Here is a 21602-nt window from a genome sequence, read left to right as displayed (position 1 = left end):
AAGATCTCAAAAGATGCAGTAAGGGATTAGATACTTATTTTTATAAGATTTTTTAGTTCAGTAAACAGCGACAAATCTCTGCTGACTATGGTAGATGGCTTTTGGATGCAAGAATTGGTTATCTCCTGATGTGGTTTGGGAGCTTGGCCCAACAGATAAGGCAGGGAAATTGGGCTTAGGAGACCTGAATTTGATTCCTTTGGCTGAACTAGAGTTCTTATCCTTGCTGTACTTGTGTGGCCTTGAACAAGACATTTAACTTCTTTGTTTTAATTTCCCCATATGTAAATAGGGATGATACTTATCTCTTTGAAGAGCTTTAAGGTCTATGCATGAAACTTGTTTCATTAGTGCTAAGTATTTAAATGCTGAAAGTCTCTTTTATAACAAGAATCAATGGCTGGAAATTAAAGCCAGATTAATGAAAATTAGAAATAAGGCACACATTTTTAACAGTGATGGTTACTGACCATTGAATAAATGACCAAGGGAAGAGGTGGATTCTTCATTTTAGTGTCTTCAGATCAAGAAAGACATCCCGTCTTGAAGATATACTTTAGCCAAACACAAGCTTTAAAAAGCTTCATTAGAGGTAACTGGGGTGAAATTTAATGGTCTGTGTTATACAATGGTCATAGTACATGATCCAGTGGTCTCTTCTGGCTTTAAAATCTGCATATCAGTGTTTCCCAGAGTGAGGCTTTTTTTCGGCATTGGAGATGAAAGAAAATTGGGCATGATTCCTGCACTCTCCACCCTCCACTACAAATGGAAGACACTGGGGAGTAAGTGCAAAAAAGGGTAGACTTTTAAAACCTGAATGCAAACAAATGAAGGGGGGAGGGGAAGATAAGAAGGAAAGTAGAACAAACAAATGAATAGGGTTGGAAGAAAACAAAAAAGTAGAAAGGTGTGGGTTAAGGTACAAGGGAACCTAGGTCTGATACACAAATCCTTAAAAAGGTTGGAAACTACTTAGCATGAATCTGGCTTTTTAAAAAAATACAAATATTTTTGACATTTAGGACCATCTTTGGGTGAGAGCCTTTTCAGTAATTTATTTCTTCTTCAGTCTTTGCACGTTTACTCTTGTGGGATTGTACATCCTGGTGGTGAGCTAGTTAGTTGTGAGAATGTGCGATCCACAAGCATGAATGCACAGACACAACTGGCAAGTAACCTCTGTCTTGGTGACCTAAGTATTAAAGAACAGTAACAACCAAGATTTTCAAAAGATGCAGTAGTAACACTGAAGTCCAGATTCCTTACTTAATGTGGACATACGGCAACTGTGGCAACTTAAATCTTGGGTCTGTTTTTTCTCTCTTTTCCTGCAAAACTGAAAATTCAGCCATAGTGTGTACAGTTATGTATGAACTGCTTGCCCTGCACGGCTGGCTGTCTTGAACTACTCCCCCTCTCTCCTTGTTTCCCTGGGCAGTGGGTTGGAGAGGGCCTGGAGAGCTTTCCTGGAGAAACCTGGGGAATTTGAAAGAGCAGCCATGAAGCTCTGGCTTCAGAATTAAAGTATTTACATAGCAGAAGTTCCGCAGTTCAGATCCTGTGAACCTTGTACTCCAACCTAGTTCACAGTTGTGGTGCTCATCTTATTTTAAAGAATTCCCAAACAAAAACTCTGTTAGTGTATAGTTAAGGATTTAAGTACCTTTTGAAACCACACAAGCTTACACATCACTCAAGAAACCCAAATGCTAAAAAATATTGAAATCACAAGCTAAGGTAACATAAACAGTTACGCTTTTTATAGATACATGCATAAACTGTAGACTTATTTGTGTTTGTTCTATACCTAAGGTATAGAAGTTTTAACTTCATTATTTTTCTTGGGTTTAAGTTCATTTTTATACAGTTTGATATGCGATTGTTATAACACTAGAAAAAAACAGCTTCCTGTAGAATCAGTTTAGTATTTTATCATGTGATTAATGTGGCTGCTCTTTAATTGATGTCCTTGTTTATCTCTTGGTCCTAAAGTCTCTTAGCTGTCAGCTTTTATGCCTCCGTTTTTCCATACCTGCATAAATAGAGTCCATGCATTGAGGCTTGGTATAATATTTTATGGGATGAGACATTTAATTGTTCCTCCTTTGTAGGTGTTGTATTTGATAAACAGGGTAGTAGAGTTAAGTTTGATCTAAAGAGACGTTTTCTCTTGAGCAATAATCTCACTAAAATGTTCCAATTAAAAAAAAAAAAGCGAACTCTGAACAGTTCTTGTTCATTTCCACTGTAATCTAACATAGTTTTTATGTTAGTACTGGTTAGTTTATACTTGAGATTAAGAATTAGGTAGCGTATTTAGGAGTGAGGAGATTACATTTTCAGAGTGAAGCTGATTCAGACACAATTCAGTTTTGAGCTGTGAGATTTGAGAGATTATGATTTGAGGCAACACATTCTAGTTAAATTTGTTAAAATCCCTGGGTTCTTCATTTCTCTTTGTGTGTGGAAGTATATCATCTCAAGCAGCTAAAATTTGAACTGTCTTTTTGATTCTAACAACATTTTAGATAAAAATTGAAAAATTATAAAAGGCTCTCCTACCTCTCCTCCCTACCCCCTCCCCATTTGCTACAGGCGGCTATGACAATATATGACATTCCAGATTTACTAGGAGGAAGGGGATGCTTGGGATCTATTGTCTTCTCAGAATCATTTCTGGCATCACAAATATTTATAAAGGAAAAAGGTAACTGTTTCAAGCTCTTGCACGCACACTACTATCTCTTAATGTTGTTTTTACCAATTCATAATGTAATTAAATGGAGTAGTAAAGTAACTTCTTGTATGTTATCGCTGCTATTTTGAAGATTTTAGTAACTAAGGACCTAACTAAAATTTTAATTTGCTAGTAGTCTAAGGAATCCAGTTGTTAATTTTAAGGGAGAAGATTGCGTTCATTTTTTCTCTGCAGCTAATCTAAGGGACCCGTTTGTTTCCGCAATCAGCTTCATAGGATTGCTAGACAAAAGAATCTCATGCATAATTGCCTTCTCAGCTTTTCAGTCTTATTGATCTTGTATTATAAAAAACGACAGATAGAAGCACCTGATTTACCTTCCTAGTGCGATGGACCTTGAGCAACAAGATCCTCCACAAGAGGACCTGGCGCAGGATCCCTTAGTCCCGGGGTATCTTCCCCATCCTCGCCCGATGAGGCAGTGGCGGGGACTATGGTTTCGGGCCCTCCTCCTATGGACCTCCGCGCCCACCAGGAACTGCTCTGCAGAGTGGCGCACAATATGAACCTCCAGGTACAGGAGGTGGTGGAGGTAGAGGACCCTGTGGTAGACATTCTGTCCATGGAGGCACCGTGCAGAAGTGCCCTCCCTGTCATACGAACCATACAGGCCAATGCCAAGACAATCTGGCAATCACCAGCCTTTATTCCACCTATGGCCAAGGAGGTGGAAAGGAAGTACTTTGTCCCTTCAAAGGACTACGAGTACCTCTATACGCACCCCCAACTGTGCTCCCTTGTCGTGGCTTTGGTCAATGAGAAGGAGCGGCACGGTCAGCAGGCCCCGGCACCTAAATCAAAGGACGTTGGACGCCTAGACTTTATTGGGTGCAAGGTGTACTCGGCCGGAGGCTTGCAGCTCAGGGTAGCCAACCAGCAGGCACTCCTGAGCCAATATGACTATAATTCATGGCACTCTATGGAGAAATTCAAGGAGTTGGTTCCACAGGAGTCCAGAGAGGAATTTGGGGCTATAGTAGAGGAAGGCAAGAAGGTGGCCAGAACCTCTCTACAAGCCTCTCTGGATGCTGCAGACTCGGAAGCTAGGATCCAGGTCTCTGGCTTACCACCAGAGTTACAGCAGACCCTCCAGGACCTTCCCTTTGATGGCCAGGGCCTATTCTCCAAGAAGACAGACTCAAGCCTGCAGAGTCTGAAGGACTCGAGAATTATCATGCGCTCTCTGGAAATGCATACCCCAGTAACACAGAGAAGGCCCTTCAGACCACAACCTCAGAGGCCATACCCTCCCCCTCAGCCAAGACAGGACTTCTTTAGAAGACGAGGCCGAGGTGGTAAAAGGAAACAAACTGGACACCAAGCCAGCCAAGGCCAGGGCCCTCCCAAGCCATCGGCAGGGCCTAAGCAGAACTTCTGAAGGTGCGCCCGAGGATGGAGCACCAGTCTCCATTCAGGATCTCTCCCAGCCTTTCCAAAGTAGTCTCTCCCATTTCCTCCATGCGTGGTCCTACATAACATCAGACCGTTGGGTCCTACGCACAGTGGGAAGGGGATACGCCGTCCAATTTGCTTCCCCCCCCCCCCATCCTCCTTCCCCGTCCCTCTTCAGGGACCCTTCTCACGAGCACCTCCTTCTACAGGAGGTCCAATCACTCCTGGCTTTCAGAGCGATAGAGGAGGTTCCGGGAGAGTCAAGGGGCAAGGGCTTTTATTCCTGTTACTGCCTAATCCCCAAGGCCAAAGGTGGGCTTGGGCCCATCCTGGATCTACGTGGACTCAACAAATTTATGGTAAAGTTGAAGTTCTGCATGGCCTCACTAGGGACCATTATTCCTTCTCTAGATCCTGGAGACTGGTACGCCGCCCTCGACATGAAGGATGCGTACTTCACATAGCGATCTACCCAGCACAGAGACGCTTCCTTGGCTTTGTGGTCAATGAACAGCACTTTCAATTCACCGTCCTTCTTTTTGGCCTATCCACGGCCCCAGGGTGTTTACCAAATGCATGGCTGTGGTGGCTGCCTCCCTTCATCGACAACGGGTCCAGTTCATAGGAGCAGTATTAGACTCAGGCCTGGCCCAGGCAGTTCTGCTGGAAGCACGCTTCCAATCCCTGGTGAACGTCGTCCACAGCCTGCAAAGCTTCCCGACCTTGACCGTGAAAACATGCCTATGCCTCCTGGGACACATGGCCTCTTGCACGTTTGTGACCAGGCACGCCAGGCTGCGACTACGTCCACTCCAAGCCTGGCTATCAACAGTATACTGCCCAGGTCGGGACAACTTGAGCAAGGTGATTACCATCCCGCCAAGGTTATTAGCCTCTCTACGCTGATAGCTGGACCCCAGATCAATGTGCGAAGGGGTGCCATTTTACGCCCCGCAGCCCTCAGTGTCCTTAGTCACAGATGTGTCATCCGTGGGATGGGGAGCCCACCTTGGGAACCTCTGTACACAGGGGCTATGGTCGGCAGAAGAGTTATCCCTGCACATCAACGTACAGGAACTGGCGTGTCAAGCATTCCGAGAGTGCATTCAGGGCCGTTATGCTGCAGTCCTCATAGACAACACTAAGGCCATGTTTTACATGAACAAGCAAGGGGGAGCCCGGTCGTCCCCCCTCTGTGAGGAGGCCACTCATCTGTGGGAATTCTGCATAGCCCACTTGATCCATCTGCTGGCGTCGTTTCTCCCAGGGGTCCACAACACCTTAGCGGACCACCTCAGCAGATCATTCCAGGCTCACGAGTGGTCGGTTTGCCCGGACGTCATCCACTCTATCTTCCTGAAGTGGGGCTTTCCCCGATAGACCTATTCGCCTCTCACGAGAATCGGAAATGCTAGACATTCTGCTCTCTCAAAGGGCACTCTCTATGTTCTCTGTCGGACGCCTTCCTAATTCAGTGGAAAGAACACCTGTGCTACGCCTTTCCTCCATTCTCGCTAGTTCACAGGGTCCTAATCAAGCTGTGCAGGGACAGAGCCCGTCTGATTCTGGTCGCCCTGGCGTGGCCCAGACAGCCCTGGTATACCACTCTCATAGAGCTGTCGGTGGACACCCCGATTCCACTCCCGCTGTGGCCAGACCTGATCACTCAGGATCACGGTTGACTCTGTCATCCTGACCTGCAATCTCTCCACCTCACAGTGTGGATGCTGCATGGCTAAATCTGTCTGAGCTGTGCTGTTCTCACTCAGTCCAGCAGATCCTTTTGGGTAGCAGGAAGCCCTCTACCTCCACATACTTAGCCAAGTGGAAGCGGTTTCCTGCTGGTGTGCCCGGAATCATACGACCCGCCCTACAGGCATCAGTACCTATCATCTTGGACTACCTCCTGTCTTTAAAAGCAGCAGGGGTTGGCAATATCTTCCATCAGGGTGCACCTGACAGATATTTCGGCTTTCCACCCAGGCGAAAACGGGCGTTTGGTCTTCTCCAATCCCATGGTCAGCAGGTTTCTCAAGGGGTTGGCGTTCCTATTCCCATGAATTCGACAACCGGTCCCTACGTGGGATCGTAACCTGGTCCTATCCAGATTCATGGGTGCCCCATTGGAGCCAATGGCCACCTACTCGCTCCTGTACCTTTCCTAGAAGGCAGCCTTCCTCGTAGCTATCACCTCGGTGAGGCATGTGTCTGAGCTCAGGGCACTCACATCGGAACCACCGTATACGGTGTTCCACAAGGACAAGGTACAGCTGCAACCCCACCTGGCCTTCCTCCCTAAGGTGGTGTCTGCCTTCCATGTCACCCTGGGCATATTCCTCCCTGCCTTCTACCCGAGGCTTCACGCCTCTCGATGGGAGCAACAGCTGCACTCCCTAGACGTTCGCAGGGCCCTGGCCTTCTACATTGAGTGAACGAAACCCTTCAGGAAAACATCACAGCTGTTTGTAGCAGTGGCAGAGCAGATGAGGGGCTTCCAGTCTCCTCCCAGCGCATCTCGTCTTGTATCACATTATGCATCCGTGCGTGCTATTACTTGGCTGGTGTCCCATCTACGCACCTTACCGCCCACTCTACGCGGGCTCAGGCTTCATCCTCTGCTTTCCTGGCACATGTGCCCATTCAGGAGATATGTAGGGCAGCGACTTGGTCATCGGTGCATGCCTTCGCCACCAACTATGCGATAGTGCAGCAGTCCAGGGGTGATGCTGCATTCGGTTCAGTGGTCCTTCACTCCGCGACATCTCACTCTGACCCCACCACCTAGATAAGGCTTGGGAGTCACCTAATTGGATTTGATATGAGCAAGCACTCAAAGAAGAAAAGACGTTACTCACCTTTGTAACTGTTGTTCTTTGAGATATGTTGTTCATATCCATTCCAAACCTGTCCTCCTTCCCCTCTGCCAGCAAGAAGGAACTGACGGGGCGCTGGGTCGGCGGGGCGCATATCCGGCGCCATAAAAGCGCCACTACAGGGGGCTCCTCAGACGACCCACCGAGTGTTGCTAGGGTAAAAATCTTCCGACGATCGTGCACGCGGCGCGTGCACACCTAATTGGAATGGACGTGAGCAACACATCTTTTTTTGCCATGTGAGGAGGGCTTTGTCTGATTCTTGTGGATTGCGAACTGTTTAAAAAAAAAAAATCAACCCCCCCCACCCTAATACCAATATTATGTATGCAGAAATGTTCTGTTTAATCTTGGTCAGGACTGTTTTTTCCCAAAGCTGAACTCCATTTTTTCTTGCTTTCCTAGCTCCACAAGAGGAGAAAGGGGGAAAATGTAAAACATGTTTAGCCAAGGCAGTAGTGGGAATCAGAGGGAGAAAATAAATAGCTGAAGGGTTGAGGGGCTTTGGCAAAAAGGGAAAGGCAAATAGGAATCCTAGAGCGGAATGAGGACTGTTAATCAATGTGTTCTGCAGTATTTCTGAGGGATGGGTGATTGTACTGAATAGGCTGGGAACCCTGTCATGTAAGGAACACCAGTCATTTAGAGAATCAGTATTTTATAAGTAAACTAATAGCAACTTGAAATCCTCATTGCTGGTAGTGGAGACTAATAGGAGAATAAGGTGGTTTGATAAGCTATGTAAATAGTTCAGAAGGAATAATCTGTTTTATTTTTTACATTTGCTTTCCTACAGATGGCAGTATTAATACAGAAACCAGCTACATCATTCTTACTGCAGCTATCCCAAGATATGTTTCTTGGCTGGTTAGTATAGTGCAACTTAAGTATTTCATACCCTGTAAGTTTTGTAAATGCATTCCACTAGAATAAAAAATAGGTAAATATAAAAATAGAAAGTATGTGTGAATACTCTAACTCCATTTATTGGTAAGTAACACTCCTTTTAAAGAATCTGAAAATGGCTTATGCTGAAGGTATTTAGTCATTCTATCAATCTTAAATGTAAAAGTAAGTAACTGCTGTATGGTTTATCCAAGCTGACAGGTCTGATTTTTGAGAAGTGAAATAATTGTTGGGCATTTTATAGCACTTGGATAGCTGACGTGACTTCTTGTCAGTGTAGAACTGCTTCTACAGAATTGGAGGTCTGAGGCCAGATCCTCAGTTCGTGTAGCTCCTGTGAAGTCAGTGGAGCTATGCTGATTTACATCAGCTGAAGATCTGATCCCTGGGGAAGAGTCTACTAAAAATGATCTGAGGAAGGAGGAGTCTCCTTTCTCCAGCCCTATTATGCCACTTTGGCCTTTAGAGGCTGCTTTAACTGGAGCAGTCCTTTGGATGTCAGTTATGCCATGGGCTGTTTTGGCCCCCACAGCCACGCAGAACTGGAAAGGTGCAGAGGTGGCTTAAAGCACAGAATCTGGTCCCCAACCTTTGAATATCATTAGTCACCCAGTGCTGTCACTAAATCTGTATAAAGGGCATTTGTTTCCCATGAATGTTGAGCAGCATTTTTATTATTAAAGCAAGTTTAAAATCAGATCATTAATCCACTGTGAATATAAATGGAAAATGCAATTTGATTTTGCCTGCAGGTAGAAGATAATGAAGTGAAACTGTCTGAAAAGGCACAGCAAATAGTGAAGGTATGTAATGATATAGTGCTAAAACTAACTGCTAATCCAAGGTAAACTTATTTAGTCAAAACATAAAGGTAATGTTTTCAAGATCTGATCATCACAAATAACTAGGGCTGTCAAGCAATAAAAAAATTAATCTCAATTAATTGCACTGTTAATAATAGAATACCATTTATTTATATATTTTTGGATGTTTTCTGTATTTTCAAATATATTGATTTCAGTTACGGCACAGAATACAAAGTGTACAGTGCTAACTTTATATTTATTTTTTATTACAAGTGTTTGCACTGTAAAAAGACACAAGAAATAGTATTTTTCAATTCAGCTAATACAGGTAGTGTAATGCAATCTCTTTATCATGAAAGTTGAACTTGCAAATATAGAATTATGTACAAAAATACTGCATTCAAAAATAAAACGACGTACAATTTTAGAGCTTGCAAGTCCATTCAGTCCTACTTCTTGTTCAACCAATTGCTCAGACAAACATTTGTAAGTTGCACTTCCAGGAGAAAGAGATTGTACTACAGTACTTGTATGAGGTGAATTGAAAAATACTATTTCTTCTGCTTCATTTTTACACTGCAAATATTTGTAATCAAAATATACACCTTTATTTCAGTTACAAAACAGAATATGATATATATGAAAATGTAGAAAAACATCCAAAATATTTAATAAATTTCAGTTGGTAGTCTCTTGTTTAACAGTGCGATTAAAACTGCGATTAATTGACAGCCCTACAAATAACATATACTCCTATAATGGACTATGCATAATGCATTTTTTGATTCGTCTTTCTGTATATAAGGAAGTTTGTTCTTTTTCTCCCCCTTCTTTCCCCCCCACCCCCCTTCAAACTGCATTGTACAAAAATAACAGATTACAACAGTGAATATCAGGGCTTTGGAGCTCCGGCTCCGTTCCAGCTCCAGGCAAAAACCTGCAGCTCCACTGCTCTGGAGCTGCTCCGGGCGCCGCTCCAAAGCCCTGGTGAATGACAGAAACTCAGTTTTAGGTTTTCTTTACTGCAAACAAGCAGCTAAAAACTAACATAAAAAAAGAGTTCTATTAATCATTCGTCTTTGGAATCTTGGTTTTAAATAATGTTACCCCCTGAGTTCAGTTATCAAAAATATGTATTGAAAAGATCAATATTACTATACATATATTTTTTTAATTTATAGCAGGCTATATGCCTAAAATAAATAACTATATATAGAGGAAGTATGAAAAAGATTGTGTAGCATCTGGAAATATCTAAAAAATCTTGAGTTTTTCCATCTGTGGTTTAATTTTGTAGTTGCCATAACCTTTCAATATAAGTATATTTTTGTGATTTATGTTCCTAGTAAACTGTATAACATGCTTTTAGTTCAGTAGACTGATAATATAAAAACTAAAAGCCCATGTTCTGTGAATGTGAAAAATAATTTAATAGGTTTTACTTTACAAACCAGTGGGTGGGGGAAGCACTTTTTAAAATGATACTCCAGACCTTTGTTGTGCCATTAAAAGCCACCTTATCTTCGGATATGCAAAGATTAGGTGCAATACTTAGAGTTAATCAGAAAGGGTCTAATGCACTGATCTAGCTTTTCTCAATTTAAACCTTTACCATTTACTTGTTTTTGCTGTATCTGTTATTTCTGTAATTCAGTCCTTTAATGGTCTGACAAGAACTCTAAAAGTATTTATAAATTAGGCTTTAAATATTTTTATTAAAAGTACTTATTTTTATTCAGAATTGTATTTACAGAACAGAATTTGGTTTTATATATTGCATTTTTTGTAATCCAGGTACTTAAACAACAAATAGTAATCTAGTGACTGTGTAGACAAATGGAGTAGCTATTTTGCATTCAGCAGTAGCTGTCTCATAAGTTTGAACGCCAGCAACAGTTTAATGAAAGAGAAAATATTGGCCACAAAACTAGACATCTTCTATATCTGAATACTATCTTTTAACTTGCATTTGTAGAGTCACCAGAGAAGCGCAAAAGGGACTTCTCTTTTTTGAGGGATGGTATATTTTAATGCAAACCCATCCTCTTACTGCATAATGTAAATCTAGTATGTAAAACGGGATAAAACTTGGTCAGGTTCAGAATGAATAGTCACCATCACCAATACAGTCTATAATGTTACAGTAAAACATTTTGCTTTCTTTTTAGGAAGATGAATCCTTCCTAGGTACTTTCCTCACAGGAGGTGATGGAGCATATATTTATTCTAGCAGTTCACAGGCCATGCCTGAGGAAGGTGAGTTTTTTGTTTTCTTTTGTAAGTGTTAAAGAACAGTTTATCATTCTAAAGGCATGTCTACACTTACCTCCGGAGCAATCGATCCAGCGGGGGTCGATTTATCTCGTCTAGTGAACTAGGCTTTTCCTTGGGTTGACAAGCTACGCATGAGGCAGATTTTATGTGTGTGTGTGTGTGTGTGTGTGTATATATATGTATATATAATACTTATGCTTGGCTTTAAACTCCAAGTCTTCTGCTTCCTTGTTCCTACTGAAACTTTTGCTTCTCTGGAGCTTCTGTCCCTCATCCTAACCCTTCCCCAGTGTAATCCTTACTGCTTTGAAGAAACTTTGGCTGCTGCATTTCCATTGAAACCACAGAGAAATCTTTTATGTTCCTGGTCTCTCTCTGCTCCAGCTAAAACCATCCCTTCTTGGTATCACATGTGATTCTTGCCATCTGTCACTGAAGAAACAGCAGGCTGTCTTTTGCTTTCTTTTCCCTGCAAAGGATAAACTGATGAACCAAGAGACTCAACCTCTATATTTTCAACTGAAACAAATTCAGAATAACGCTGTTATTACTGTGAGGACTTTTCCTTTTTTTCCTGGCATTATATTGATATTCTCTGCTTCATTTGTTTCTTTTCATATTTTAAGTCTGGAAGCTCACAAAGCAGTATGTTCATAAGCAGCAAACTATAATTTATATATTAAGATATTTAAGGCAAATTCACTTTGTCCTTCTGTCCAGAGAAGAGAAATTTTATTATGGTGCCAAAATACGAGATAAAGATGCTGGAGAATTTACATCTTCTCCAGTGTTTAGCAGAAGTTGAAAACTTGGTTAGGGAAAAAAAGTCCTGCAGCAGTCTAGTAATATCTATTCAGCATCTTATTTAGTAGTAGATATAGAGTTAAGGTGAAAATAGCATGATGTGCCTTGTGCTTAATAATTTTCAGATTGCAAGTTTGAGTTTAGGCTGACTACACCTGACTACAAGGTGGAGAAATGTATTAAGCCACTGATAGCAGTGTTGTGCAAAATGAGCTTTAGGTCTCTTCATAGTGTGGGAAGAGAATAATAGTGGTTTTGGGTTGGTTTTTTTTAAACTGTTTAGCAATGTCTGCCAAATGGCATTTTCTTCTATTTTGTGAGATCTGTTAGATTAAATCTTTTTTGATCTCTCTGTATGGTAGTCACATGCATAAGAGGAATGCTAGAGAGCATTTATTCATAGAAAATATAAACACAAACTTCAAAACCAGTATTGTCTCCCATTAATTGTAATATTTTAAGTTAAATAGTCAATTGTGTTCACAAAAACAATGCTGATATATCTCTTTAACTACCTAGCAGTACTATGAATGTCCTACTTTGAAACCTGCTCATGTGTTTTGTGTTAGTGTTTTCTTTTTGGAATATAATGCTAAAGATTTTGTAGCCATAAACGTCTGTTTTGTTCTCTTTCAAGAGAGAAGGCTATTGTTTCATTATATCATAATTTGGTAGACTGTGTGTGTGATGTATATCCTATTTAATCCTCTCTCTCAATTCGCTCTCTTACTTTTGTCTTAATTTAGTCTCCCCCTTCCATAGAGAAATAGATAATTCTTGCTACTCCTCTTGAACATTCTTTTACTTCTCTTCCTTTTCTTCTTCTTCCTCATATGTGCTTTTCTTCTACAGTGCTGCCCTGCTCCCCTGGATGGAATGACTGTTAGTAGTGGCTCTGGTCCCATTGGTAGTTCCTGATCTCTTTTTAGCAAGAGCAGTTTTGCTTATGTCAGCTTGTGGTTCCTTTCCTTCTCTTATTTAACAGCTGAACTCCTTCTTTAGAACTGCTTTTATTTAGCTGTTGTGATAACTAGGCTGTCTCCTCCTCCCTTTCCAGCTGCTTCCACAGGCCATCCAGGTTTTCTTAAGAGCCTGGATGCCTGTAAAATCAGCTGGAAAGTAGGGGGGAGACAGTACTGTGACCTACTGACTGTTACTGGATCACCAGCAAGTTGGAAAATTGCTGACCAAAATGATAGATTTTATTCTGCATATGAAGATAAGTGAGTCTGTAAATAATGTAAAGGAACTGGATTTTATAATTTTTGATAATCTCCACATATGCAGATAATATCTACTAACAGCAAAAGTGATGTTTGGGATTGGTGAAAGAAAAATAGAACTTGCTTCCTGCCATTTATTATGCTGAAATATGAATTATATAAAGTGACACTGGCCAGATAAACATGTCCAAAGTTCAGAGGGGTAGCTGTGTTAGTCTGGATCTGTAAAAGTAGCAAAGAAAGCTCATGCTCCAATACGTCTGTTAGTTTATAAGGTGCCACAGGACTCTTTGCTGCTATGTCCAAAGTTGTCCCTGTTTTGACATTAATAGGTAAAAAATTTTCCTTGAGATTTGGCTCTTTTATAGAAAATAACGTTTATACATTTTTATATATATAATAAAATATAAAAATTGTGTGTGTATAATAAAAGTGTAAAAATTCTTATGAAATACAGAAACATGCCTATCTCAGTTATTTATATCTTCTAATCTATAGTCACTATTTTTCTCAGTTTTGCAGTTAATCATTAATGGATTTTTTTAAAATCCCCACAATTTTTATTTTATTTTATTTTATTTTTTTTTAAAGAGATTCCTCAGGGTAGAACTTACACAAATAATATGGCAGTTCCTTAAAGGGTTTCCTTCCCTGATTGCATCTGGAGATATCTGGTAAAAATTACTGTTTGGGACAGATGTTATCTGGATTGTCTTCCTGTCTAGTACATTACTTCTGCTTTTGTTGCATAAAATGATATTTTGGACTGAAACACCAGTTGCATCATGTTGTACTACTTGAATATTACTTTATTGAAAAAAGTGTCAATAGATATTGCTAAATAGTGGCATGTTGCATACATTAATAATCTTTCCTTTTTCAATTATAGGTAAATTATACTTCTTTTCAGATGGCATTCTGTTTTCCCATCCCCGTCACGGGAGCATTACTGTTTCAAAGAATCATATGGATTCCATTAAGTTCTATGATGGGGTAAGTGCTTGAGTGGTTTGCAGTTATTGACATAGATTGTCTGTCTTTAATTTATTTTTTACAGGGGTATTTATGAAGTGTCGTGTATACTCGTTCATTAGCCCGTTAGTTTATAAGCTGACCCCCCCAAAATGGATAGGTAAAAATAGCAAAAACTGTATGACCCTTTCATAAGCCGACCCTGTATTTCAGGGATTGGAAAACTTTGGCTCCCGGCCTGTCAGGGTAAGCCACTGGTGGGTTGGGACGTTTTGTTTACTTGGAGCATCTGCAGGCATCGAGCCCCTCAGCTCCCATTGGCTGGGAACGGAGAACCGCAGCCACAGGGAGCTGAGGAGCTCCATGCCTGCAGACGCTCCAAGTAAGCAAAACGACATTGTATTAGATATTCAACTCACTGATTCCATAGAGTTTAAAATCATCAAATTTTGATGTAGACCCACTTATAAGCTGACCCCCCACACTTTGATGCATCACTTTTTTACCAAAAATATTCGGCTATGAACGAGTATATATGGTTATTAGCAAAAACATGTTTGAATCTTTATGATAGTGTTTGCAAGACGTGCAGAATATTGTTGACTTTCAGTAGAATGCCCTATAGATGCTTCTTGGACTCCAGGATACAAATTCCTGTTCTTTGTATTAGTTTTACTGCACTTTCATGATGGCTGAACTGTAAGTAGGACAAGATTTTAGGGTGGGAATTTCATCATGGATATCTTTGTAGTTTGGGCTGCTAGCTTTATTTTATGCAGTGGAAAGGGTTTTTTTTAACTTTTAATCATTTCACACTATTTTTAAAAAACTGACAACTGTAAATGAAAACAAAAAAATGTATTTTACTCGTTTATACGTCTAGCAAACTTCTTTTAACCAGATTTTTAATTTGTGTTTCATAGCTCCAGTCACATGGTTTGTTTGTACATGAAGTGCTGCAGCTATACCAAACATTTTTAACCTTCAGTCAGATGTTCCTAGCAGTGTACCACTTATCATTTAAAAGGTCATGAGGCATGTCTTTATCTACTGTTGTAGACATTGTGTAACTGACAATGTGAAAGGGATGACTGGTTTACCTTTCCCAGGGCGAGAAAAGTGAGGAAGAAAAGCATGCAGCATAGGTGTTCTACATTATTATATACATTCCAGTTAATTACAGTAAACCACATGAACCATTTGTGATGGGTTGGACCCCATGGGAAGCCACCTGATATGCTGAGATACCACTGAGTCTACCTGTTTTGCCAGCATGGGCCCCCTTTAATCTGTTTTGCTGAACCAGGCTCTTAAAAACCTCCAACACACACAGGCAAGATCACACCCAGCTGCAGATCAGCTCTGGGAAGACTCAGCTTAAGGGACTTGTTTCAGCACTCCTCCGTCCACCTCCCTTGGCATGCAGACCCAAAGAGATCTTATGAAATTCGCCCTCACCCTCAGTGTGGAGAGAGGTGTGCACACTTCTTGCGTCTCTTCTCCCGCCCCCGGTTAGAAATTACACAAACTGGGTTTAATAATAAACAAAACAAATTTTATTAAATTTAAAAGACAGATTTTAAGTGGTAAGAGGGGTAAGGTAATAACCAAGGTAGATTACTGGAGATGAAATCAAACACCTAAACTAAGGGACCTTGAAAGGTCATTGAGTCCAGTGCCTTCACTAGCAGGACCAATTTTTGCCCCAAATCCTAAGTGGCCTCCTCAAGGATTGAACTCACAGTTTCTGTGTTTCAGAGTTCCAGTTATATTCCCTTTCAAATTGGACCCTTGTCTCAGTCTGGACTCCCCTCTTGCCTTCCCTTTTGCAGTCTTTCTTCTTGGACAGACAGACCACGGAGAGGAGGAGTGTTGTTTGCCTTCCTCCCCACCCTTAAATATGATTTACATAAGGCAGGACTCCTTTGTTTCCCAAACTTGACACACCCACACACACCCCTTTCCCTTACCGTGGAAAGTTACAAGAAGTCCCAGGTAATGTTTTAGTATGAGGTGACAAGACCACCTGACCCTGTAGTATCACAGCATCCATGAGTCAGTGGCAGTATGGGGCATCCACAGGAAGGCCAAGGTTTTACAATTCATTGTCCTCGTTGATGGGCCATCCACCCTGTTTGGCTTTTCCATTGTACCTGATGTGTTAGCAGTGGGCATCACTCAAAGTAGCATAGCTGAAATACAGATACATAGTCAATATTCCTAACTTCGGATACAGAAATGATACAGCATACAAATTGTATAATCACATTCAGTAAATCATAACCTTTCCAATGAGATCTCAAATGAGCCATCTTTCATCAAGTATATCTTTTATGTCATATTCAGATCATAAGCATATTTTCATAAAAAATATGGAATGATACGTCACACCATTATTTTAGTAGACATTGGCTTTTGCCACTTTCTGACCAAATTGTTAGTCCATTACATGATGATGATTTGCCATGTTAAATATATGCTGTTTCTGATGTATTGCTGTGATGTGACTTCTGAGACTTAAGAATTGGGTTAGTGTGGACAGCTCCATTTAAAAGTAGACAAATCTGTTTTATCTACAGTCATTTCTTGGTTTCATAGTTCATTACTGAGAGTGGGAATGTGAGATTACTGTGTGTGAGCACAAAGTTTCGTATGTGCTCTAAAAAGAAAAGCAGCTGTTTTTCTTCAGTCTCAAGTACTTTAAGTAACAGTACAGGGACTTCCAGAGAGCATTGTGTAGATAGGATTTCATAAAGTTTAAAAAAAAGTAAAATACAAGAAAGGCGTGTGCTTAAAGTTGAAAAACACAACAGTAGAGACCCTTACCGTAGCTGCCTTTTCTTTAATACCATACTGACCGACTCTTTTGTAGTTGTATAAGCTATTTTAACACTGACCTTCCTTCTATTGTTTGATTCAAGACACTCACTTTTATAAAACCCTGGCTATTTATGGAGTCTGGCTATCATTTTTGAACTGTTGCCAGGTTTGTGTGCAAAGCAAAACCTTGAAGGAGAATTTTATTGTTTAACTGACTTGGCATGAAGCAAGGGTGGAGAGCTAAAAATATTAAAACATGACAGGAGGATAAGGGGATTGTTAGTGTACTGTTTTTGGAAGGTAGAGTGTAACAATAATGTAGATGCAGAGGAAAGGATAATCATTTGCACTTCAAAGAGAGAAAGTATTATAAACAAGAGTGAGACCTCAAAGTAACATGCATATCTTATAAAATTCTAAAATACAGATTTTTCTAATTTTTTTGTTTCATCTTTTAATTATAACTAATCCTAGTAACATTGTCAACCAAACAAACATGGGTTTGGAAATTGATTTGCAACTCCCACTCTTATGGCTGCTGAGTTGACATGCCACTTAATTTCCAGTGAGTTAGCATGGACTGAGCTTTGTCCTTTTTAAATTTTGATGCTTTTCTCTGAAGAAAGCCATGTGTTCTCCATTCTAGTCAGAGGAAGATTATTACTATGACTTTTAACAAAAAGTACAGGAAGATTGTAGTAAACTGTAAATTACACAAAAATGCATGGTAGAAAGAGGTACCTAAAAGAAGCATGACGGCACCTGTTAGTGTTTGAGCTGTGTGACCCTCATAACCTAAGCTTTAGGTCAGCACAAGAAAATTTTCTCCAACTTTATAAAAATGTCATTTAAAAAAAGTGAACAAAAACAGTAAATTCTGTAAATGCAGAAACATCTAGTTGCAGCACAAGTTTTAGATACTGTTCAGTCACTTGGCATTGTATTTTAAAGGTAACTTCTTCAGTTTAAGCTTTGATAGTTCAAATGCCGCTGATCTCTAATGGTGCTGTGTCCAGAATTTTAATGTCTAGCTTGATTTCATCAACATAAATAAAGCCTGGGTAGGACTAACTTCTCATCAATTCTGATACTTGGTAGTTTTAGTTGTTCTTGAAGGCACAATCTAGGATATATTTTAAGGCTTTTTGTGACCTTTTGAATAGCAGTTTCCTGGCTAGTGAGGTTTATTATCTTCCTTTAGAAAAGAAATCTTCTTGGTGTACTGCCATATATTATGCTTTGAAAGCTTCTGTAAAGCTTGATTCTGTTTATTGCATTGTTAAGCAAATATAGTTACATAAAACACAAATGGCTTGGGAAATTTACAGTGTTCAACAAATGTTCAGCTAATGGCAAAGTAACTGTTACCTTTTCTGGTTAAAATAATTTGCCTCTTGATGTGGGATTCCAAACTGTTGCTGCTGACTTGAGGCTTACATATGGTCCCATTTTCCACAATTGGATTGTTCCACGTTCACTGATGCTGTGGAGCTGCCATTGTGGTAGAGGTGCAGTGCCCCAGAAGCGATGGGTACCACGACCCAGTTCAAATGGGAGCATGACACACAAACTCACTTCCAGGTCAAGCTCCATGGGTTTTGAAGTCCAGGTCTAAACGTTCCTTACGATAAGAGAAGTAGGTAGGTAGAGGTGGGGAGAATGAAGTAGTTTCTGAGCCTTGTTGTGCTATAGTATGCAAGGTGATTTTTAGGGAAAAAGAAAAAAAGGGAATGTGGTCGTTGGCATCCAGGATGGATTTCATAAAAATCCTTCTTGACTTTCTCTCTCCCTTCAGTAGTCTGAGAGTTCAGTAGCCGGGGTAGGAATTCTGCTTGTTGGTGGCTATGCTGAAAGACTTCCCTAGATTGAGGCATTCATATTTAAGTATTGATCAGCTTAAAATTTGATTCCTTCTCAATTATCATTAGTAGGATACTGCAAAATAAAACTGGGATTTTTTGTCTACAACAATACTAAACTTCCCTCTCCAATCACACCACCAATCCTCCCAGGATGCAGTGTTTGTGATCCAGAATATGCACACACAAAACTTTGTTATGCTGCACCTGTGGTATTTTATTGTATTTAGCAAGGAGACTAGGAGTCAAAAAAATTTTTTTTGAAAAGAGAACACTACCAATGTTCTGCATGAATTTAGAGTGATAGAACTTTACTTTCTACTTTTGTAAGTAGAGATAAAACTATCTTCATTACAGGATACTGAGGCATCATTAATGTTTTTAAAAGCATTTTGAGATTTGTTGAATGCAAATACAACATAATTTTATTAAATCAAAATGAGATTGAAATTGACAAGAATCCCATTTTAATGAGTTTTAGGGAACAGGAATCTTATCAGTTTCAATTTTCTGTTGGCTTACAAGAATAGAATTTTGGCAGTAGGAATGCTAGACTTATTTATTTGAACTTTAAACTCTGTAGGGGACTTTATGAGAGAACATGGCACTTGCAACATACATGCTGCATCTCTACTGGCAAACGTTGTAGCCATACTTCACTTCTGGTACAGTCCCTCTCAAGGTAGTAATTGTGAAATCTGTGATGTAAGGGAAGCTTTCCTAACTTACAGCTATGCTATCCATTTTAACCTTCAATATTATATATTTTGCCTTTTCTACTACCAGAGGAGGTGTGCCAGCAGAGAACTCTGGGGAACTACTAGTGTAGAGGAAAATAGGATATGGATGGTTGTGGGTTGCCTAAACCTCAAAGCCACAGTTGAAGGCTTCAAGAAGGAAATTTAACTCTTAAAGGGTGCAGAGATTTTTTTGAAAGGCAACTCTGGTCCTTTTTTTTTTTTAAATCCAGCTGACCAATCTTGATGGCCCCTTTCAAATTTATGTTAATTCTATAATGCCACAGGAGAAAGAATTTGTGTTATGACTGGGTGTCTGAAAACCTGATCACTGATTATGGTGGGTCCTTCTCCTACGTTTCTGTAATGGAACTCTTTTGGCATAGCCTTTGCAGGCTTGAAAGGATGCACCGTAAATGTGACTATAAAATGCTATAGATTGGAGAAGTAATACATGTAACTATAACAGAATTATAAAACTGTTTTTGTTTTGAGTTATCAAAGCTGTTTATTGTTAAAACTTCCTTTAATTTCTTTCCTAGGATTCTACCAGTGTTGTGGCAGCTCTTTTTATAGACTTCAAAAGTTCCTTGCTTGCTCATCTACCAGTTCAGTTCCATACCCCAAGCAACTTCTTGATGATTGGACTTTTCCCAAAATCAAAGATCTATAAAGCTTTTTATTCACAGGTAAAGTAAATAAACACCATCTTGCTTTAAGTAGAAGATTATGAGTATTTTTGTTACATCTGATGTAAGGATAATGGAGGATGTTTCAGGAATCAAGATAATCGGGTGGTTAGAGCAAGGGAGTTGTGCTCCTAATATGGGATGAGTCACTGAGATTCACCGTGGGATCTTAGGCAAGCCAGTTGACTTTCGTATGCCTCAGTCAATGCAGCTATTAAGTAAAATCAGCACCTGACTGAAGATCAAATCAGATTCTGGATTTAAGATACGCTCTCAAAGCTCAACTTCTCAAAGTCTTAATATGACAAGTCAGAGGGTCGCAGTTTTTTGAAGGTGACCATCTATTGTAATCATCTTTCTGTTAATAATGTGAACTACAGCAACTCTTCCATCCCTCTCCCTTACCTTAAGCTTCTGGAACTTAATTTATAGGCATGATTCCCTGGGTCAAGGGTGGCTCCAGGCACCAGCACGCCAAGCACGTGCTTGGGGCAGCAAGCCACAGGGGGCGCTCTGCCGGTCGCTGCGAGGGCGGCAGGCAGGCTGCCTTCGGCGGCTTGCCTGCAGAGGGTCCACTGGTCCCGTGGCTTCGGCGGACCTCCCGCTGGCGTGCCGCCAAAGGCAGCCTGCCTGCCGTGTTTGGGGCGGCAAAATGCCTAGAGTCGCCCCTGCATCTAGTCCAGGTCCTGGGGCATGGGCTATATGAGGCTTATATCTAGCTGCTAATCACCAGCGCCTTTTCTCCCAACAGTATGAGAGAAATGTGACTCTGCGCTTGATTCCTCAAATCTTGTGTGAGAGAAAATCTTTCTTAACTTTTGTAGATGTTCCTAATGATAACTTTCTAATTATGATTGTGATTAGCATATTACCCCATAGTCACTGTTAAAATTATCATTTGCATTCTCTTCTGGCCAATGAGTTTGGGTTGTAGAGTATAAAGATCGTAATAGTCCTATTTCAGGTATGGCGCTGCTGTATTTATTTTCCTACAGTAATTATACCTAGTTTTTGAACTATCTAAATTAATCATGATGTCAAATCTATCTACTGAGTTAAAGATAATTTTAACGACACACAAGATATTTTTATGAATATTTGAGACCAGTGCACTGTCTTCTCTGAAGATGTAACGATAGCTTGCTTTTTAACGTAGTGCTCTATATCTTCCCAATGTCCCCTTCCACTGCCTCCTGTCTCTTAAACTGTTGGTTTAATTTGTGATATTCCCAATCCCCAGCAACCCAGAAATCATGAGTCATCTTGTTTCTCTGGTTCCAGATTAGTAGTTTAACTAGTTACTAGCGAAATCATGTTAGTTGGTTAAACTTATATTTATAGGAATACTGAAGAAGAGAAGCTCTCCTTATGAAAGAGGAGTCATAAATCCTGAAAAAAGTTTTGAAGATCCTTTTAAATTTGATCATTAGAATAGAAAAACTTAACTAGATGATTCAAGTAGGGGGAAAATGTATGTGTTTGAATA

The 21602-nt window shown here is 40.4% G+C and overlaps 1 protein-coding gene across 3 annotated transcripts in view; it reads left to right on the top strand.

Annotated features, from left to right (window-relative positions):
- The window catches only part of DNAAF9 (dynein axonemal assembly factor 9), a 122824-nt gene that overhangs the window by 68718 nt on the left and 32504 nt on the right, over window positions 1-21602 (top strand). For all 3 annotated transcript variants that reach the window (XM_039540486.1, XM_039540487.1, XM_039540485.1), the window contains exons 17-22: window positions 2599-2710; window positions 7823-7893; window positions 8685-8735; window positions 10907-10994; window positions 13929-14032; window positions 19970-20116. In XM_039540486.1, coding sequence (XP_039396420.1) covers window positions 2599-2710; window positions 7823-7893; window positions 8685-8735; window positions 10907-10994; window positions 13929-14032; window positions 19970-20116 — 573 coding nt within the window. The remainder of the gene's footprint in view (window positions 1-2598; window positions 2711-7822; window positions 7894-8684; window positions 8736-10906; window positions 10995-13928; window positions 14033-19969; window positions 20117-21602) is intronic.

Source organism: Mauremys reevesii, linkage group 5 (assembly GCF_016161935.1).
Source record: "Mauremys reevesii isolate NIE-2019 linkage group 5, ASM1616193v1, whole genome shotgun sequence".
Lineage (NCBI taxonomy): Eukaryota > Metazoa > Chordata > Testudines > Geoemydidae > Mauremys > Mauremys reevesii.
This window is presented reverse-complemented; position numbering and strand designations above follow the sequence as displayed.